The sequence below is a fragment of the Cottoperca gobio genome, chromosome 6 (assembly GCF_900634415.1).
Source record: "Cottoperca gobio chromosome 6, fCotGob3.1, whole genome shotgun sequence".
Taxonomy (NCBI): Eukaryota; Metazoa; Chordata; class Actinopteri; order Perciformes; family Bovichtidae; genus Cottoperca; species Cottoperca gobio.
The window spans coordinates 6,161,863-6,184,586 of record NC_041360.1 but is presented as its reverse complement, the minus strand read 5'-3'; the positions used below and the strand labels follow the sequence as shown (position 1 = coordinate 6,184,586).

At 39.9% G+C, this 22,724-nt stretch overlaps 1 protein-coding gene across 3 annotated transcripts in view; it reads right to left on the bottom strand.

Annotated features, from left to right (window-relative positions):
* The window catches only part of il34 (interleukin 34), a 40,788-nt gene that overhangs the window by 8,043 nt on the left and 10,021 nt on the right, over window positions 1-22,724 (bottom strand). Inside the window, exons 1-5 of one of the 3 annotated variants that reach the window (XM_029432921.1) lie at window positions 17,376-17,601; window positions 11,433-11,709; window positions 2,973-3,076; window positions 1,931-2,008; window positions 1,134-1,211 (exon numbers count right to left, since the gene is read on the bottom strand). In XM_029432921.1, the coding sequence (XP_029288781.1) occupies window positions 1,134-1,211; window positions 1,931-2,008; window positions 2,973-3,076; window positions 11,433-11,490 (318 nt within the window). In that variant the 5' untranslated portion in view covers window positions 11,491-11,709; window positions 17,376-17,601. Of the gene's footprint in view, window positions 1-1,133; window positions 1,212-1,930; window positions 2,009-2,972; window positions 3,077-3,592; window positions 3,617-11,432; window positions 11,710-17,375; window positions 17,602-22,724 lie in introns of those variants that run through there. The other 2 variants (XM_029432922.1, XM_029432923.1) reach the window with 2 other exon arrangements.

Genomic DNA, 22,724 nt, shown 5'->3' with positions numbered 1-22,724 from the left:
AAGAAAAATAACAGTTAAGTAAAAGTAAATAAGTAAATTAATCAAACAATAGTCAGGGGTTTGGTGTTGCCTGGCGTGGAGCTAACAAAGCCCCACCCCCTTTCCGTTTAAAAAAATGATTATCAACCCCATTTCTTTCTTCCATTCGTCTCCTTGTATTTAGTTTTCTTAACTTTTGCTCATGTCGGTCATTGCCTTGAGCCACTTCCAGACCTCTAGGAGGGAGCTGGCCCACTGCAGTTAATCCCTTCTCATATTGGCTGTTATGAGTGACTTGAATTGTGTTATTGCTATGTATCTTTTATTTATCTTTCCAATGTCACCCCCATGACAGGCTGGTGCAATAAAGCCCCCCGAAGTACTAAAAGTAAGTAAATGAAAAGACGCAAATAAGATGTGGTTGAATTAGAATTAGGATTATAGTCAGAAAAATAATGGATATTATAATACGTTGTATTGGTCACAGAGGTATGTAATGAGTGAAGGTGGAAGGTGAAACAGATGGTATAATGACAACTGGGAAAAATGTGTGTGTGTGTGTGTGTGTGTGTGTGTGTGTGTGTGTATATGAACAAAAATAGAGGGAAAAGATACAAACAAACCAGCTTCCTTGCTGTCAACAGCTGTACTGGCGTGATAAAGTAAACTGTGAAGAATTGAGTTACTCACTTTACCTTGAACACCACTCATTATCAGGTTAAGCGTGCATCAATTGTGGCTTAAGGGTGTTATCCTTTGTCATAAGTGGTACACACTTTGCTACATGCAAATACACTTGCCCTGAGGCTTTGGAGACATCAACAGCAGAGAGCTGCTCCACCCGACTAACTAAAGCCCTTTTCCCACCAAAATAAGCCAAGTATGCAGGTTTTCATCACTGTCGATCAGCGCTGCAGTCAAAACAAAAGAAAGCTCTGCCAGTGACAACACATGCTTTGTGTTGCACACATTAATTACCCCACACAATATATATTGCTGGTGGTAAAATCATTGTTGACAGTGTGACGGGCAGGCCTGTTCAGGCAGTTTGAAGAGAAGATAAAGGGGAACTAGTTTTAACTAATCATGCAAACTGTTGACACAAGGGAAAGAAAATACTTTGTTTTGCATTTTTAGGCAGACATTATTCCTACCTTTTTTAACACGCCTTGATTGACCTGGAACCACAACCTCTGGAGAACCAGCTCATCCAACCCTTCCACCTGTAACCTCTGATGGGTTAAGGAGAGGAGAGAAATGTAATTAATAGGTTTATCAGATTATGTGAACCTGCAACATGAAAAAGAATGTTATAACAACATATGAAAAAATGTTACCTTAAAATAACAGCTTCAAAATCCTTTTGATGCTACTCTGACTTGTAATAATATCTCCCAGGAGAAGTGCGTAAGGCTTTACTGCGCTAATTTGTGACGTACCTAATCTAATTTGCCCGGGGTTAGTATAGTCAAGGTCAGATATTTTAGGAAACATAAACAAAAGAAAAATTCATTTTTGAGTGCCGTGGATCTTTAAGTAAGTACAATTAGGTGGTCAGAATCACATACCTAGTTGAAAGGGAAAAACTGTGTACATCCCTGCAAGTGCAATATATAAATGAAAACACAAAAGCACTTCAAAGTGTATTATTTACTTCTTGTCACTAGATGGCACAGCTAATGTTTTACATACTGCCATCTACTTTACGGGAGCATGAAGCAAACACATACAAATAGTCCACCAACCGTTACTATTATTGTTTTTTAGAAAAGATTTATGGGAAAGTATTTAATTAGGACCACAGCGGGAGAGGAGGGTAAAATCCTTAGAAAAACTGGAGTGTAGACGGGTCTGCTTTTAAGGCACATGGCAAGCATCATCTGAGGAATCTTCCTCAGGCAGAAAAATGAAAGGGGATCAATGAATCAAAACACAGCATTGTGAATGTTACCAGTCTGTTGATGCTTGACAGTTTAAAGACTTCCTCGTGATGAATCCTGATGGTGTAGTTGATGGGGAAGTTGTGTTTCTGTAATGCAAAGAAAAAGCATGTGCATTCCCTAAATCAGAGCTGTAAAGTCTTTAAAGATTTTGACATTTATGATTTGTATTAGTAGTAATTGTTGTTTATTGTTGTGTCATGCACATACAAGTTCAACATAGATTCACATGACACCAAACATATAGTATGTCAGTAAACAACAACATCTCCTGGCTATAACCAAGTAGTTTGTCAATGCAACAAACAGCATCTAAGGTATTGTGCATGATGGATAAAGGGACAGCACTGGTCCATTTTGTTCCCCAATTTTATTGTTTAGGAGAATTATGAACTTAGAATGACAATTTAAAGGGTCACTCCACCAATTTGACACAACCAAGTCCGTTACTGGAAGTACTGCTCAGCCTGTGAAAACGGTTCTATAATGTGTTCTGCTGCTCTGGTGAAGCTTTGTCAAGTTATTTCGTCATGATGTCCTTCGGGTCATATCAACTTGGGCTTGGGGACTACAATTTTTAAAAGAGACCTGGATGTGAACAATTTTAAAGACGTGGCCATTTACCAGGTATAGAGGGTAGACGAAAGACTCTATCGAGTTGCATTATGGGAATTATATGAACAAGTGTTTATGGAGCATGTACCCAAGAACTAAAAGTCAGTATATCTTGGCAACCATTATCTTAAAATTTGTCTCTCGCAAGTTCCCCGACGTTATGGAATTTCACTGAAGTGATGGAGTGCCCCCGTTAAATGTTATTGGTACAGAAAACAAAGTTTCACTTCTTGTGGTGAATCTCTTGCTGTTATCACTATTGTCATTATTGGCTGGAGTCAGTTGAAAGTCATTCTGGGAAGGAAACCAGTGACTTCAATAGAAGTCAAAAATGACCCTTAGAATACACCGAACAATGGGTTTATTTCAGGGTCAAATTAGATTGCTTGCTTCCACAGTAACTAAGACATGCTTTCGAACATGCCAACATTCTCTCACCATGTACCGTCGCCTGTGGATGAGGCTGCCGTTGAGCGTCTTCAAGGGTGTGCACATGCTGGCTGGTGTCGGGGCCATCAGAACAGGCGATAGCAGAAACAGGCCTACAGAAACCAGAAACCACAGAGCATGAGATTACTTGCATTAACCGTCATTTTATTCTTACTTTTCACAATGCCCACTAGGGATGTCCGGATCAAGTGTGTATAAAGAATAAAGTCAAAGTACTAAAGGTATAACGGTTCTGAAACCGAAACCATGACCCAAACAACCACCATCTTGTGTCATAAATAGTTTTTTTTTTTCTTAAAGCTTAATTACCAGGAATTTATCCTAAAAATGTTCCCTGAGCAATATTGTTTTAAAACATTAATTTCTAACCTCAACCAGTAGAATGACAGGGTCAGACCCTTGGAAAACCTCACTCTGACATACTTATTGATCATATCATTTTCGTGTCAACCTAACAAATACAAAACGTCACATTCATCATTACTTTAATCGACTACTTACACATCCTGCACTGTCAAATCAATGAGCTGTCATTGGGTGATAGCAATGTTTACTTCAACTTATCTGCTTTCACCCTGACCGCTGTTAACCAATAGTCTTAGCTTCACCTTACATTAGGATCTAGCCCCAGGTCTATTCCTTGGAGCCCCTTTAGAGACCCAAACCAGATCTCCATCCAGTCTCCAGCTCTTCAGGTGTGGATCAAGCTCGACGAAAGAGAACCCTTGTATAGGTCCAAAGGGGTTTCTACTAGCCAAGAACGAGGGTCTGATCGGCAAAGATTCTCCTTGGCAATTACTGTAGTGCCTCTGTAACAGATGAAGGCATGTGAGGACGTTGTATTAGTCCTCACACTAAACTGGATAAATGTACACTGGCAAAAATAAATGTATCTACAAAAAATATAATCAAGACCAGATGGACTCCAGATGGTCGGTAGTTCTAAAGACTAATCGTTGTGTCAATCCAATCTAGTGACAAGCAAACCCTTTCAAAACAAAATGTTTCTACACCTTCAAACCCCATGGGCTGTTTCCATCATGTTGAGAATGCTGTCAGAGAGTTCTACACTTTAACGACGGTTGAAAATTCCCAACAAGGATTCCCAGATAAGACGTGATTTAGATAAGCCACAAAACAAAGACTACAGTCTGGTTTACTCACATTTCTTTTTCCTAAACATTATTTATGACAACATGATACCTTTATTACATTTCTGTCATTCTCACATTAGGAGGTAATTACAGTAGAGGTAGTATCATTATTTCTCACCTATGGAAAAACTACCGAAATATAGTTGGTTATCAAGACTAGAACACTGAGGATTCTCTCTTTGTCCCAATTCAGGTGTGTTATGATAGTAGCAGCTAATGTATTCTCAAGCGTCAAGCCACAAGCAGAGATAAGGAGCGGGCAACAGCGGTTTGGTAGGCTCACTTCTTTCTAATTCCACACCCCCAGTTTTCTTTTTACATTTTCAAATTTAGTCTTCAGCTCCAACCAATGCAGACTTAGGTGACATCACTTGAGGCAATGTTAGCCCCTAATTACTTTATATAACCTTTTAATATATGCAATAGCATTCCCAAAGACCTGTGAATGGAATGGAGAGAAAAGATGAACTGTGCGGTTACTTTTCATGTCAACACCACACCAAGCAGAATTTATTATTTTCTGCTGCCAGTTTCTCCTCAACAAGTCCTAAGTAATAACAACAGGTAGACTATGTGGCCCCTAGTCACACTACCCATAACAAGCTATGAGAAAAGATGCTTTTCACAACTGGCATCAGGGCATCAACTATGAAATACAGACTGAACTCTTTGTCCCTGCACTTCTTTCAATGATTAAATCATTTTAGTGTTCAGAAACACCAAGCCCCGTCACCTGCTGTAATCATCAAAAGTAAGCTAATTCCCAATTTCAGACTGTAACGTTAGTATCTAATCCTATTTCACTATTTCAATATTATTGTTTATCGGCTATAGTTTTGGTTGGGTGTATAATTGGATTTGGATTTGTGTGTGTGTGTGTGTGTGTGTGTGTGTGTGTGTGTGTGTGTATGTGTGTGTGTGTGTGTAAATATAATATATAATATGTGGCTTATTGGTCCATTCAGACAAGTATATATGTAATGGCTTATTTTGGTTAACATATGTCTTTCAGAACCTATTAAGTACGAATCGTCTCGAACGGGCTAGTCCCACCTGATTTTCTCTGTGCCCACCATGTGATTTCTGCCCACGCTACTGCAGAAAAGCAACCTCTGGCAACAACGGCTCATTTAAGCTAATTTCAGCCAAAAATGGTAACCATCTTCATGCACTACTCCTGACTACAGTATTGCAGTTTCTATAACAAGAAACACATGTCCTTTTGAATGTAGCCTACTACGTGTGTGTGTGTGTGTGTGTGTGTGTGTGTGTGTGTGTGTGTGTGTGTGTGTGTGTGTGTGTGTGTGTGTGTGTGTGTGTGTGTGTGTGTGTGTTGACTGATGAACAAAGAAAGTATCTCACAGGTGGGAGAGTGCTGCTGCACCATCTGGAAGTCTTTGTGTGAAGAAAAACAGATGGATCGAAACATTAATTAGTGTTAGATGAAGCATGCAAAAGCCACAGCTGAATATACACAGCTGATCCTTTTAGCAGGAATTCAGAACACTAATAATATCGCAGTTGTTTAAAAACATTGGTCACATTACATTACTGCCATATTGAAAGTAAACTAACTGCCCTTTGATATAGCGCTGTATAAAAATTCATTGGGACATTATCTCAGAATTTAGTGTTAAACTGATCCATTTTCATATATTAGCTTGAACAGGCCATCATGCTGGCTGCAAAATGTTTAATGTTTCATAAAATGTGTTTCTGTATGTACCTGCATGTCAGCACATGTTTGTCTGAATGGATTCATTTGTACTGTATGACATAAGATTATTTATATTGGTGGGACCAGTTGGAGTGGATTGCACCACAAACACACAATCAGTGGAGATTTATTGGCCAAACAGGTTTTTCTTATGCTGTGTCATAATCTGTCTGGGGCTCACCAGGCAATAGTATTCATCCTCCAGCCATCATGGATATCTGAACAACATTTCATGTCAATCCATTCTGTGGATGCTGAGTTATTTCAGTTTGACATGAACCTTAATTATAGACAGCTGATGTACAGCAAATTATCCTGTTTATTAGTACAGTACTACCAAGATCTGCACCTCTCCGAAACCTAAGCCATTCAGTAGGCAAAGTGTGCTCCCTATGGTTAATAGCTTGTTTGATCCTTAAGGAGTGTTATCCCTTGTTAGTAACACCCATGTGAGTGCTTTCCTCTAAAGACACAAAGTGCTACTCATCTATGGCCAAGTTTGAAGAATGGTTGACAGGAGTTGTCACTGTAGGTGGTTTAAAAAAACATGGAGGCCTAACACACAGAGGCCTAACAAACAGAGGCCTAACACACAGAGGCCTAACAAACAGAGGCCTAACACACAGAGGCCTAACAAACAGAGGCCTAACACACACAGGCCTAACACACATAGGCCTAACATACAGATGCCTAACACAGAGGCCTAACACCCAGAGGCCTAACACAGAGGCCTCACACACAGAGGCCTAACACACAGAGGCCTAACACACAGAGGCCTAAAACAGAGGCCTCACACACAGAGGCCTAACACACAGAGGCTTAACACACAGAGGCCTAACACACAGAGGCCTAACACAGAGGCCTAACACACAGAGGCCTAACACAGAGAGGCCTAACACAGAGGCCTAACACACAGAGGCCTAACACAGAGAGGCCTAACACAGAGGCCTAACACAGAGGCCTAACACACAGAGGCCTAACACACAGAGGCCTAACACACAGAGGCCTAATACACAGAGGCCTAACACACAGAGGCCTAACACACAGAGGCCTAACACACAGAGGCCTAACACAGAGAGGCCTAACACAGAGGCCTAACACACAGAGGCCTAACACACAGAGGCCTAACACACAGAGGCCTAACACACAGAGGCCTAACACACAGAGGCCTAACACAGAGGCCTAACACACAGAGGCCTAACACAGAGAGGCCTAACACAGAGGCCTCACACACAGAGGCCTAACACACAAAGGCTTAACACACAGAGGCCTAACACACAGAGGCCTAACACACAGAGGCCTAACACAGAGGCCTAACACACAGAGGTCTAACACAGAGGTCTAACACACAGTAACAGTAACACTGTAACACCGGTGTTAACCTGCGATACATTTTCCTCACTGTGGCAGCCCAGAGCAGAGTTCAATTCCAGCCTATCATCATTCAATAAAGCAGAACAGCCGGGGGGAAAAATCTGGGGAAAAAAGGAATCCAAATCTATGGGTGACACATCAACACTTTCTGATAACAATGACATTTTTTAATCTGTCATTTTTCACTATCACTTAACCTCAGTGCTGCGTCACAGCTGACCCTATCACAGCATGCATTAACAAAGAGGCAGGGAAGCACACTGGTCAGGTCCCCAGTATATTTCAGTGATAAACACATTCACAGCCTGAACCCAGGACTTTCTTGTTGTGAGGCAACTGCAAGTGAGCTTTATAAAATAAAGAAAGTACAAAAACCTCAATTAAAAACACATTGTATCCAGTAGTAGATATTTGCATTGCTTAGGAAAAGAAACATTTTCTTGACATTCTGTACATTACCACCACAAAGCATTCCTGTGTAACACGAGTGCTCGGCTACACTGACACGTGACACACAGTTGATGACATGTGTACTTGTATCATGAAGAGTTCATATTGGTTTCTTCTCATTTCAGAGGTATAAATCTGTCAGATTTAGCAGTATGCCATATTTTATTTCTGCTAAATTAGCCTATATATGCTTTAACAGTTTTACAAAAGATGCATGGGCTGTTTTACTGGGATTGAAAAATAGCCTCTATGTACAGTTCTTTGTTCTGGGATTTCTACAGGGACATCTGAAGCCAATATATAACAGATGTGCGACTGTTTGTAGTAAATTGAGTGTTGTCTTGACATTTGAAACCAATCATCGGTAAAGAGATCGACGTATACTTTGTCTAAATTCTAATGCTGTAAGTCCTAGTCATACAATTATGTGGAACTTGGAAATATATATTACATGTAAATGTTCAGTACAGCCTGCATCTGAAAACATTTGACACAAAATGTATTATGGATTTTACCCCCTAAACTATATACTATATATATAAATACATGTAAATATGACATGTATTTGAAAAGGTACAGGGTACAAACTGACTTAATCTTCGTCATCTTCATGCACCCATATATATCTATGTCCTTGTGTTTTTAGCAAATAATTAGTCAAAGTTTTATTTATTCACGTACCACTGGCTGGTTTTACTAACAGTACCTGTTTGGATTCATTGTACAACACTGCAAGCGCCATTAAGCAATACCTATTGTTTTAGTGTGGCAAAGATGGTAATTCTGTAGATGTCTCAGAAGAGCAGACAAGTGTGCGCACATCAAAGCAAAAATAGGCCCCAGTATTTATGTTAATCTTTAACCTCTTCCTTACCCAGTCCATTACACTGTGCCGAAGAAACCTCATCCCAGCTGTCTAAATGACTACCGGCTTGTAGACCTCCTCACTATATATGTATATATCAGTGTTTCCCCTACCGTTATTTCGGTAGCCCCGCGCCCCCCCTGAAATTCAAGGTGTTTTAGTTTTTTTCTGGAGTTTTTTATATATATTTTTTTATATTCACAACTCACTTTTCACATTGAACAGGTCTCTTTTATTAAATAAATGAAATGCTTATGTTATTTATCTAATTTATGCATTATGCACATTCACATTCTCTCCCCTGCACCCAAAAAGAGATGATGTCTTGTCTATGTCTTTGTTTCTACATGTTGACTTGATTTCGCTTGAATGTTTTGTACTTCTTTGTTCTAACACCGAAACACAGTTTGGACTTGTCAGCTAACTTAAAACATCACGTGTCAGATAAAGCTTGTGCTTTAGATGTTTACTCGATGGGATGAGAGCACAGATGCAACAGACACCGCACAGCTGTTCATTTTCTTTGAGGGGAGTTGACGTTAACTTTTGCATTACGGAAGAGCTGCTTGGTCTTAGGAGTCTAAAGGGCACAACATAATTCGAGCACGAGGACTTTACCACAGAGTATTTCAAGCTTTCCTGTCTGATGTCGATGCTGAATACGGGGACGCACTCCACCGTTCTGATGTGCGCTGGTTGAGTCACGGCTCCGTGCTGCAGCGGTTTTGTTCCCTGAGATCAGAAATGAACATGCTTTTTGAAAGAGAAGGAGCGACCTCTTCATGAGCTGAGTGAGCCTCCATGTTTAGCAGACCTGGCATTTTTAGTTGATCTTACTGGTCATCTCAACACTGAACAAGAGCTGACTGCACACATGAAAGCATTCTGTGTGAAGCTCCGTCTCTTTGAGACACAACTACGCAACTTCAATGTTGCGCACTTCCCCACTCAAATATGTGAGCAAACATGTTCTGTGAACTCTGAACAAAAGCAGATTGAGAACCAAAATGAGCGACAGCATCTCTGTGATGTCCTTCGTATCTCAACCACCTGCATTTGCAGCATCCTTCAGTCCAAAGCATCACTGCTCCCACTGAGTGCAACGCTGTTCACATTATAGGCGAGTTAAAACATATATTACACAGTATTCATGTTAATAAGCTCAATGTTTCAATAAATTCAGTCAATTAAAGTTGATAACATTTTCTAACTAATGTTAGTTGATGTGTTAACAAGCCCAATAACTTATTTGTTTAACAAGCTTGAGATATATCCATCCCCATTTCCCCACATGTTTCAGTTTGGACACCCCTGATTTAGACCAAAGCACACATGAGACACAAGTGAAGATTCTTGAATCTAAATTAAATTCTGCGAAGAATAGACTATTTTTATGGTTGACGCCGCACGGCCCACCCATGGTGCAGTTGTACAGTTGCAGTGCATGTATAGAATAAAATGTAATACGTAATAGCTTTAGTATAATGTTATGTCTGTTGTCTTTGTGTATCTTGATTAAGTGCCTCCTTTTGTTCAGTCTGTAGCATGGGGTATGTGTTGAGGCGATGTACACTTCAATGATAGACCCCTGTGAGTGAAACCCTTTGAACTTCCCGTGGTAAAGAATTTAGTCGGATGATTTGTAGCAAAGGGAGCACAGCCGCCCCACTTTTGACTTTGGTTTTTAGCTATTTATCTTAAGATGGACATCAAGATGCCTCAAGTCTTATCCAGAAACGCCCACAAGTCTTACATATAAAGACATAAATAAGTAATAAACTGAACAGGTGAAATACAAAAATACAATGAATTTTCAATAATACAGTAGCCTATGCAGGACGCACAAGTCTGGCATTTTACAAATTTAAGGATTTATCGATTAATGTAGAAAATAATCGGCAGATTAATCTACAATAAAAACATGTGTTAGCTGTAACCATAATAAGATTTGTTAACAATGTCTACCGGCCACTCAAACCGAGCAGCCTGTCCTAAAAGCAAGCTGCTATTCTTGATTGTAGGTCAACCTAAACTTGAGTATACAGTAGCACAAATGTGCTTTCAATGCATATAAGGACATTTTCCAAAGGCTATGCAATAAAGCTGTGTTTAAAACAACTAACAGTTATTGACTACATGCAACAATGATATCAACTGCTGCCAAAACCGATTTAAGCAATAGTCTTTTTATGCCACTGACCAGACTGCAAACAGAACACAGACAACTCCTGTCCCATACTGTAATTATTGTGGAAACAAGACAATTTCTGTTCCACAATATCATATTTAACCAGTGCCTCACCAACTCCTACACTCCTGTAAAGCTATGGTAGCTGTATGTGGAATGAGTTATTGAAGAGATATGTTATAGAGCTATCGGGTTATACAATACTGAGTTGACTAGTTTAAAGAAGTTTGAGTTATTTACAGCCTGTTGCTGTTGATGGAAGAAGAATGGATTTGTATAACACTGACTGAACCTGTGGATTGTGTTCCTTTCAGATACACACTGACCTTTTGGCTATCTATCAGTCAAATTGTATTTGTATTTCTATTGTATATCCCAATATCACAAATTACAAATTTGCCTCAGGGCACAATCTGTAGAGCATACGACACCCCATGTCCTTAGATCCTTGCAGAGGACAAGGAAGAACTCCTCAAAAGAAGAGAAGGAAATCTGCAAATCTGCAAAAGACATACACACCCACACATACAGTTCCTTTTTTTACACTGGGACAAAAAAACAGTCTCAATTACAGCAGGCAACGGCCACTGCACGCACACACACACACACACACACACACACACACACACACACACACACACACACACACACACACACACACACACACACACACACACACACACACACAGGTGTGTCTTACCCAAAAGGCCTCCCAGCAGGTAGACTGAGGTGGACAGTTGGACCATACTCTTGAGCATAAGTCCTCGACTCCACAGTGCTTTAATCTCAGCACAGTGTGTAAACACACACAGGGCCGGCCACGCACACAACACTGTTGTCTGCAACTCTTCAGTGTGTGTGTTCGAGGGACACACATGGGTTGTCAGGTTTCAGGTCTTCATTGCATTGTTGAGCATCTGGAACACTCCAGCAGAGACAGATCCTGGTTTGTATGGCTCCTGTACTTCTGTTGCTCCCTGTTGTTGATTGAAAACAAGAGACAACAGCAATCAGGGAATCCGGATAAAGAAATAAGCAAATGATCAAACAGACAGAAGAAAATAGTTGGCAGGAGTTCAAGCCTGAAAAGTTTTTAAATAAAAACCTTCCAGATATTTTGAAACACTTGTAAACTCCTGAAATTTCGGTTTTACTCACAGACTTATGGATGGTATTTTACGGCATTCTTCACTTACCAGGAAATGATGGTCTGGACAGAATCAGTACCATATATACTGAATTTCTATACAAAAACAAATGCAGTTATCGGAGACTCTAAGAGTCTCTAAGAGTCTACAGCATACCTGTTTTGTTTTTTAACCTTTCAATTTGCCTAATTTAAAAAAGTGTACAGTGGCCTAAAATAGAGCAGGTGGCAGTATAATGTTTAGCATGAGCTGAAAAACGTTATCCGCCAGTAAACACACAGAAGAAGAAAACAGGAACAATAACACGGAAGAAGACAAAACATATGGATGAGAGTCACAGTGAACGGGAGATAGATGGAGACGCAGTTGTACCGTATTGTACTACACAGTGGTGCTTTGAGCTAAAGCTAGCTCGGCTGTATTTTCTTTATAGGCTATAGCAACATATTAAAGTATATTTTCTATGAAAGAAAAGGTAAGTAATTAAAAAGTAATAAACACACATTTTAAATGTTATCAGCTGATTAAATGGGAGTTATCAGTGGTTATCTAAACCATCATAATGCGTCAGACGGGCCAAACAACACCTACAAAGTTATAAAAGTGGATGTGAAATTTGAAAACAACAAACTGAATGACATTCACGCTCCCTAAATAAAGAATCCAACTGACTGGTGATCGCTTAACAAACATTCCTTGAAGTCTTTTTCACATCGTCTTCGACCAATAGTTAAGCTAACGTTAGCTTAATGATCTTACGTCAATGTTAGTTAATGTTAATGTCTGAATTAAAACGTTTCATGTTTAAAACCTGTGTGTGTGTCTGCAATCCTAAACAATAGAGCTGATGCCATTTCTTGGTTTTATGAACAGTAAATCTAAGTAATATGTAACATATTATGGAGATTAGCTAACAGCAACATAACCAGTGTGTTTTGCTCCAGGACATCCGCAGCTCTGTTGTTGGACCTATGTTTCCGTATTTTTCACAACTCTCAGTATGGTGGGAAACAAACGCAAATTTGCAATAGCTGCGACCATGTACACGCATGCATCTATGCATTCATGCATCCACACACACACACAACCTCCCAAACACTTAACCTCCATGCTAAATTTCAGCCTCACAGGGTGGAAACTGTGGCTTTCAAAGGGTTGGGAAATGTTTGTTGACCGACCGACAGGGCGAGCTATAGAGCTCCTGGTCGGAACTAAAAAAACAAAAATGTTTCAATGTGTGTGAGATCCTTTCTTAAGCTACTTCCTAGTGAAGCACTCTCGCCTTTTAGTGAGAAGTATAGAAGTATAAATTATCTGCTATGTGTCTTCAGCTGATATCAGCTGTACATCTTTGCAGCACAATCGCAGCATTTCTGGCACCAGAAAGGCTCAATTTATGATAAAGGTCAATAATTAAATATCATCTTCAAAGAAATACAGTTGATTTTAGAATATAAAGATGGAAATTAGCTGTGCAATTACACATCATGCCATGAATCTAAAGAGAATATGTATTTGATAGCACACTTAAATGATATGTAATTTAAGTGCTCAGTATACTTTGGATTTCAGAGGACACTCCTTAAAGCAACAAGTGCACACACTGAAAATCACTGGTCAAGTCCTTGGTTTTTATAACCAAATGCAGGCACGCTTTAAGAACTCCCATGTCCCCATCTTTGGAAGCATTAGCTTTAAATACATGCACATCTACTTCATTCTTTGACCAGAAGGAACACAGTGCCGCACAGACGTCACAGGACCAATCAAACTGGACAATCCGTAAAGCATGCATGTAGATATACAAGAAACCCACAGAAAACACAAGTGCAACTTCACAGCAAGTAGCAGAAAGACAATCAAGATAAAAAGGCAAGTTTATCAATTTCACACTGTCAGAGAGAGGTGCTTAGTCATCTCTGTGATCTTTTGGAGCCTGTGGTTTGTTGTGTTTTACATTTAAAGGTGTTTCTAATATGTGTCTAGCCCCGTTCAGCGGAATATTAGAAGTATCTCAGGGAGCGCAGAGGCCTTCCCCACATGATTCACAGACTCTCAGAGCAGCACACCCACCGCGTTCTTTCTGTGTCAGTAAAATCTTCCAATCTCAAACTCCAGCAAAGCAAAGGAATGCTTCTGATGTTTTTGGTGGAACAGCTAAGAATTATATTACCTGGCGAACGTCACATTCACTCAAATGAAAAGTGTCTACTTTGGAACAGAAGGTTTATGTAACACTTCACACAACTTGATGTGTCAATAATATCTTCTTAGCTAATTGAAAATACCTTCCTCCTCCTCTGTCCCTCTTCATCTCGCTTTTGTCAAACTCATTGCAGCGCTCCACAGCTACACGTCACACATCAATGAGTAACCAGCTGACTATCTCGAGGACTTCCTGGCTGCTTGAGTCGCTGTGGCAGGCGGCCAAGCTGCAGAGATCAACAAATAACTGAACCCAACTGTTGGTTTCACAGCCGACAAAAAATGGAAACAGTGTGTAGGTTGTAATTAGAGCATGTGAGCTCACCTCACAACGCAGGGGAGGAAGCTACAGCTAGTTTTCTCTAAGTATCATTTTGTTGTACAAGAAAATGACAATAACAATAAAAAAAACAATAGTTGAAAGAGTGTAAATGCAGGTTTACAGGTAGTGTGTCGGGCAGTTTCTTTCCTAGTACCCAATTAAAAAAAGAAAGAATCCTCCACTCTGCAACCACAGGGTAAAGAATGCACATTATTTGAATGAATCACAAAAGTCAAGCATTTTGGGGACAGCAGGAGGGATGGAAGGGAAGTTGTTAGTTAAGGATTGTCTGAAGATGACCAGAGTGAGTTCTTTTTTTGGGAGGAGAGGTGACCTATTGGTAGCCCATTCAAAGCCACCCATGATCTGAGGTGCCTGAGCAATGGAGCAAGCGGAGCAAGTCAATATGAGACTCGAGGGAACAAACTTGGGTTTTTGCATCACAACTTTTTGATCATACAAAGGGGCTATTTTTACATATTGGAGCTAGTTTGGATCAAAAATAGTTGTGGTGTCGGAGCAGTGTGCCCGGGGGATTCAACACAAAATATGATATTCTGATATCATATTTAGAATGCTCACTTGACCAGACACAAATGTCATAACATACAAAGCTGCATCGCTAAGCTGCCTTCAGTGTGCACTTAAAATGACAGGGTCTGTGAATGCTTCAGAATTCTGGGAGGAGCAGAGGTGCTATGTCTTAACCCCTCCTGCCCAAACGACTGTGTGTTTATTTATCCCTGTGCTTCTCAGAACCCCCAACAGTCAACAATCCAACCTTGACCTTCTCCGTCACCAACATCACACGTCTAAACCCATCCTAATTCTAAACCTGACGCTGACACCAGAGGCAATATCTGCTGCATGTGTTGCATACCCTGGCCAAAAGTTGAATGCTCATTCAACTGGAATAAAATAATAAAACAAAGCTCCACAGTAAGTACCAACTGCAATTTCAACGTTGAAGTTTAGTTGAAAACTGGACTAAATTGCAGTTACAACATCAACATTTTACAAAACACAAATTAGTTTCATCTTTTTGATAATTAGTTGAGTTGTAGGTTGAAAGAGAGACGGTATTGATTAGTGTGAAAGTATTTCTGGTCAGCAAAATGTGTCTACACAAAGACATAAATTCAACATATTTAGTGTTTCATGTAAATTGTCACAAATATGGAACTATATAGGCTGTATGCTGCCAACAACAATCTTAGGACATCATAATGGGAGCAGTGCAATACATTCATTTAAAACATGTTTGGGTTTACTGCTGTAATGCGCACGTAGCCTACAGGCTGTACAGCTTCGACTACTCAGCAGACAGTAGACTCGCTCCACACAGGGACTTGCGGAGCGAGGAAAACAAGCTGACGAAATACGGTAACAACTTATATCTTGTGCACACAAATGATTCAATAATGGCCTCAATATATATATTTGTTCTCTCTATGGCAACTCCCGGGAGCCGTAGGCTGCATTTAATATCGAGAATAAATTACAGAAAGCGTGGGGGGGGGGGGGGGGGGGCTACATACAGTTTGGATGGGGAGAGAGTGAATACAACAAAGTGTGATGTGCAAACGACAGGGCAAAGCATTGTGGTTTGGCATACAGCAACATGCATAGTATGGTATTGTGTGTATAAAGATACCCTATGTGTATCCTTAGTTGTACAGAAAGTGCAGGAATGCTGAAAGATATATCAAACCCTTTATACATTCACCCTTTCCTAAGTGATGATAATATATTTCATTTGAATAGACTACTTGTCCACCATATGGCAGACCATCTGAAACAGGCTCCTGGAAGTTCTGGTGGGGATGGCTTTGACAAAAACATTTAAAGAATAGAAGGCAAATTTAGTTTGCACTGTTTTGTTTCAATTGTTATTTTGCTGTAAATATGGAACTTGTAAATGACTGGTTCTCATCAAATAACTACTTTTAAAGTGAGTGTTACATTTAACAGGCGTATAACACAGTTATAGTGAAAAGAGGTTCAACACTGATTCAAAAGTGAAAGTTTTTCACCGACTCTTTGAACACGTTGTTGAACGTTCACCTCTAGACCATATCTCACCGGGATTTAAAATACTGGCTTTCAACTGAGAAATATGGATGTGGTTTCTAAGTAAGGCTCCAAAATGACAATATGCTCTTATTAGCACAATGTAGTGGATGGAAAATGTCACTTTTGCAAATCCCAGTAAAATATGGTCTAACTGTGAACGTTCAAAAACGTTCACTTTCAGCAATTATGAGCGTCTTTTCACTGGATCGGATCAAATAAGCATGTTGAAACAGCATGAACTCTCTGTGGCTGCATGAAATTCTCTTACCTTGTCTATCAGGAACATTTACTATTTTGGGAAGATTGTTGAAATGTAGCCTGTTATTTTGTATTCAGTAGATTAAACCTGATCAAAGTTTATATTTTTTAAATCTGATTTCCACTCGTTGCATGCTCAGTAAATTCGACCAGCAGCCTGACTAGCCTACTTATTTTACTGTGAAACCTGAACTCTCCGCCTCCTACGTTTGCTCTGGTGTTGAAATTGTTTTTCGCGGGTGTTCATCTATACTCTGGCTGTGAGGAGCCCCTGTGGGATCAATAAGGTATCACCTTATCGTGCATGGTCTATGACAGCTGCTTCAAACTTCATTAAGTCGCGATTGGTCTCATAGTTCCCTGTAGGCTGAGCAACATAGTATTTGCCCGGTTAACTTCATCAGTATTATCACTGTCCTCTGCCAGTCATAGAGCGCAGCTTGCAATAAATAACTTACGCACCTAACGAAAGTGAAAGTACCTACTGCTGGACAACTAAAGGCTACCCACTGCCTCACAAGAGCACACCTGTATGAGCAACAGGAACGTTTGATAAATAAAAAATGTAAACCCAAGAGTGCACACACACACACACACACACACACACACACATACACACGCATGGCTACACACGCACCTGGAGAGTCAGTTTTGTCCCAGCTCCCGGGATGCGTAAAGACAATATCCGTGTAGAGGTGGCACGTTGTTAAGAGCCCTTGTTAAAAGAATAGCCGAGAATATAGGCATCCAGTCATTAATGTGCCCAGAGAGTGAGTAAGGGAGGTCATATAGTTGATCCGTCCATCCACGCAGATGGGGTTCGTTCTGTCTGCGTGTGCCATCAAGTGCGCAACGTGCTGACCTGTAGCTCCTTCCAATCAACTTCAAGTCACAGGCACACACACAAATACAGACTGCTTTCAAAATAAAAGCGTACGCTGCTCGGAGCCTCTCTGCATGTCTTGCAGTCCTCCTCCTCTCCCTCACTCTCTCTTGCTCTCTTGCTTTCTTTCACATTCATCTTCACTCTTATCTAAATTACACCTATCGACTGTTGGATTTACATGCGCAACAAATCTTAACCTAAGTCTTAAAAAAACTTCTTTAGTTGCCTATTTAAATATTTGAATGACAAATAAATAGTATATTGAACGAAAATAAACTACTTTTTCGTCAATGAAATCTATAACACATAATATTTAACTCAGGGCAGGTTCCAGGATAATTGTTCCAAACTAGATGGGAGAAATTAGATGTTTCCTCTGAAGTGGGAGCGTTTGAGACACCCGTGTCATAGGAGTACCATGTGTCACCATTCTCTAACAATGACCCCAACCTTAACCTGCAGTGTGTGTATTTACACAATCTTAACCCTAACCTTCATACCCCGTCTGTCCTGCAGCAGTAACTCATTTTAAAACATTGGCAGTGAACGTTCTGTGGGATGCTCTTCATCATCAAACACTATTGTGTTTCTACTTGTTTCTACTTCGTTTACAGATATGATTTCACACACTGCTGGTTTCACGTAACACAGCGTACATCTCAAATCTGCTATTAGATGTATTGGCATGGAGCAAACGTCACTAAAAATAAAACCGAGTCCGTTCATTCGGATTATACTTTGAAAGTTGAGTTTTAACCGGAACTGTCTGTACTGTATCGCATCTGGCTTGACAGTCGAGTCAATCCAGAGAGTCCTAACAGATAACAGATTTATCTGGACTCCTGTTGCTCGTCCTTTGCTCTGCAGCGCACACGTTTTCATTCAGCTTAACAGCTGCTGCTACAGTTCTGTTTTCAGCCATTAATTTCACATGTGTTTAGAGAAAATGAGAGAAGAGACTGACAGAATGCTCTCTGTCCTTGTAGTTTGATGTTTGTCCACTCGGTGCCCCTTTGTTCTTTACACTCAGGAAACTCATTAACATCTGCTAAAATGAGCGCGCTGACTGACCTCAGGCCTCCTTCTGGGGTCGTCCCGGGCTATGGCCTGAGGGCAAGGGCGTAGCTAGGTTTTTTTCAATATATTAGTCATGTTAACCAGGTCCATGTTACCTGGCCTTTGTCATGTTGACATGTCTTAGGAGTAGGGTGGACATCACATCCTCTAGGGGGGTCCGGGGGCATGCTCACCCGGGCAGAATTTCTGAAACATTTTAAAGTGAATTGTATGCATCTGGTGCACTTTGAGAGCAAAATGAAGATGCTAGATCTAATGGAACTTTGTGGTCTTGGTAAGGGGAGGGGGCACAACTCTCAACACTGATATGAAAAATATATCAATCAATCAAAGTATGAAAAATACCATAACCAATGACAATTAATTGAAATATTTTCATTTTGAAAACTTTGTTCTTCAAAAAGGAGCATGAGCCGGGAATCCCAGTTTTTTACATTTGGTCTTAGTGCCCGGTAGATTACATTGGTATGAAAGGGAGTTTTGGGGCGATGTGGAAACAATATTTTAAAATATCTGTATAGCGTTAACCCCTTTCCACACAAAAAGGAGCATGAGACGTGGGCTTTTAGGCTGAAGCCCACCTAAAATAGGCCTAGCTACGCCACTGCCTGAGGGCATAGTCTGTCTGTCTGTCTGTCTGTCTGTCTGTCTATATTACTAATCACTGAATGGCCCATGAAACTGCGATGGACTGGAGTGTATCAGGCTGACTCTGAGTTTACATGATGGAAGGATGGTATTACATTATTATAGACCAGGGCCAGATCACACCAAAACGCTCAGAGCCAAACCTCCACCACAACCGCATGTGTCGCTCCAGACTGGCTGCTGAGCTCAGAGGGGAAAGCCCGCAGGAGAGCAACGGCAGGGTCGCAGCCAGCTTTGCACGGTTGTTTTCTTCCATTTAGTCATTATATGGTCATCTTTGAGATTGTTTTTAGCCAGATTTATAAAGTGTTATTATTAGTATCATTATCAATATTTCAAGAAGGACATGTTCAAGAAAAACAGGATCATGAAAACAATTTAGAATGTAGAATTAAAGTCATTGAGCTTAAATGGGAAGACACATTGCCAGAGCAGCAGACTCAAATGGCGCAACTTTCTAAAAACGTCAGACTTTATAATGGGTTTATATAAAGGTGTTATATATTGTGCCTAATGGCATTATTAACGGTTAATAATACATAATTTACGTGTGCTTTATAGCTTTATAGATGAGGTAAGCTATATCAATTTCCCTAATTCATGAATCTTAAGGGTTGTACAATGTCCCTTTAGTTTAGTTTGTCAGGTGGACTGACTACCCAAACATATTTTTTATAATCTGTTCAATGGCTTATAACTGATATAAACTTTTAAAAAGACATAACATTTAAATACAAAAAAACGTTTAAAATCCTGGAAATTGTTAGTAAAACCTTACAAATGCTCTCCCCTCCTCCAACAGTAGTGATTCAGCTCTGGTGGAAATGCTTAGTGGCCAACAGTAGAGGACTATGGGGTTGCACTTGATTTGTTATTGTGTCCAGCTCTCTGTTTGCATTGATCATGGAAAGGCTACTTGAAGCTTAAGGCTAACAACATTAATCCTAATAGATGACACCTTCACACTCAATGAGCCGCTGCACTTAACATATCTTGTCTTTTGTTTTATCCTGTACGTCAAATGTCCTGCCTTTAGAGCAGGGGTGTCAAACATGAGCTTCACAACAGCTTCTCAGAAACCAATGGGTGTCCTTTAAGTTGTTGACATTGTTGTCTACATGGCATACTCTCCATCACACTCTTCTCGCTGCCCTCAGTGGTACATGGGATATTATTTGTTGGTGTTTAGCCTTCCAAAAACAACATTTTTCTCACACACACACACACACACACACACACACAAGGGGAGGCAGCCGTCTTTATCAACAGATGACAGATTCAAAGCTCACACACAGAACAGACCGCTATCAGATCATGAGGAAATATTCACTGAATTTCAGAAAAAGTGTTTGGATTAGAATCACAGACTCCAACCTTAAGCAACAAAGCACATTTCCCAAAAATGTTGAAAGAGTTCTTCAAGAAAAAGAGGGACAAAATATGTCAAAGAAAATCAGTTCATTTAAAGTGGAAACAGGCAACCCAGTGTGTTTCCCCAGGGGGAAACAAAAGCGCTATCCTCTTCCTGTTGTTTTTCTGAGATGGTTGACGTAAATCGAGCCTTTATTTTCCCGGGTGATCGTACACGCTAGCAGACAGAAATGCATAGTGAAAGCTGAGGCTTATAGGTAACCGATCTAAGCACAGATTGTGTCATTTTTCTATGATAACATAAGTTAAAGCTAAAAACGTATCTATTGCCACTTTAAAGTGCACTCCAGAATGTTATTCTACTTTACTTACTTTTTATTGTGTTTTTCAAATGTTGCTGTGAAATGCATTTTTGTATTTGCCTTACTGTCATCTTGAAACTATAACAAGAATTATATCTCAACAGCAAGACTTAAAACCCAGTGAAGACACACTCCAGCCCAGAGATTTGTCCCACATTAAACATACTACTGTTGGCTTGTAAAGCACTTAATGGTATAATAATATAAAACAAAATACTTTTCTGAACTGTTGCTACTTTACGAAGCATCCAGAACTCTCAGATCATCTGGGACAGGTCTGCTCACCGCTCCCAGAGTCACAACTGAGCACGACGCAGCTTTCAGCTTTCAGCTTTCAGCTTTCAGCTTTCAGCTAAAATGTGTGTCAATGTGAAAGTGGTGTGCACATGAGAGAGAGCTGTTAGAATGCAGACAGAAATACAGAACATGTGGCAATAGTGTTATTTAGCTTTGCATTTGTGTTAATGTGTTCTTTAAGTAAAATACACCACAAGCTCATTTGCACCTAGAACATCAGCTGAAAGTAACTAACTACAGTTACGTGTTGGGAGAGTAAATCAGCAAGACTGAAAAGGCAATTCAAACTTTATAATTTTAACAGTTTTGGCAACAGAACAAGACAATTGTTTAATTTATTGTACTATACAGCGAATGCAAATGCTATTTATAACCTTTGTATTTTTTTTATTATTTAAAAGCTGATTTAATAAATTAAATAAAGAGAATTTCAATTCAGAAATTGATTAGCGCTGAACGATTTAGAAGAAATATCTAATTGCAACCAAAACAAAAACAAAAATAAATTCTTACGTCTGTCGAATATGATTTGTGGGCTGGGATATCTCTGCAGCAACACAATACTTAATTAAAAATGGTATTTTGTCACATTTTGCCTTTAACAAATATTGCGCCTACTATTTGGATATTGCGCTAGTCAAAGTTGTGATTTTGATAAAATCCAGATGAATTGTTCAGCCTTAAAATAAACAACTAATTTCTGAGTGCACCTTCAGCAGTTTTAGGAGGCTCACCCTCCAGTCAATCAAGCCACCAGTTGTAAAGTCATGTTTCAGGAGGGAGAGAACACGCTGTAAAATGGACATAAACAGTCTGCTACTACTTGTTAAAAACACCTGTCAATCACAAGGTAGCCACGCCTTCATTTAGCCTGCTTTATTGATACCATAAACCCGCAAGGAAAATGTTTACTGAGGTAATAAATAAAGTAGAGAAGTAGGGTCATTTTCTCAGACTTCTATAAAATTGCACTTCTTTTTACAACCAGTGGAGTTGCTGGTGGCCATTTGGAAGAATGAAGGTTTAATGCAGTTCTGCATTGGCTTCACTTTTCAGAACCGGAGGTTACTGCTTAAGTATACTGCAGTCGGACATATCATTAGGCCTATGTTACTCAGTGATTGTTGGCCAATGTTACAGTAATGTCATGTCATATTTAAAAAATATATGGATATTTTAGCTTACTGTAACCTATCATGTGATGTTTTTGGATCTTCTGCAGAACTGTTAGACGACCTGGCCATGTTGGAAGACACCAGAACAGGAGATTGCTATAGTGGACATGGTGGTGGAAAACAATAGCATTAGACTACCAGGAATTATTCAGTAACATTCACCAGGTGGG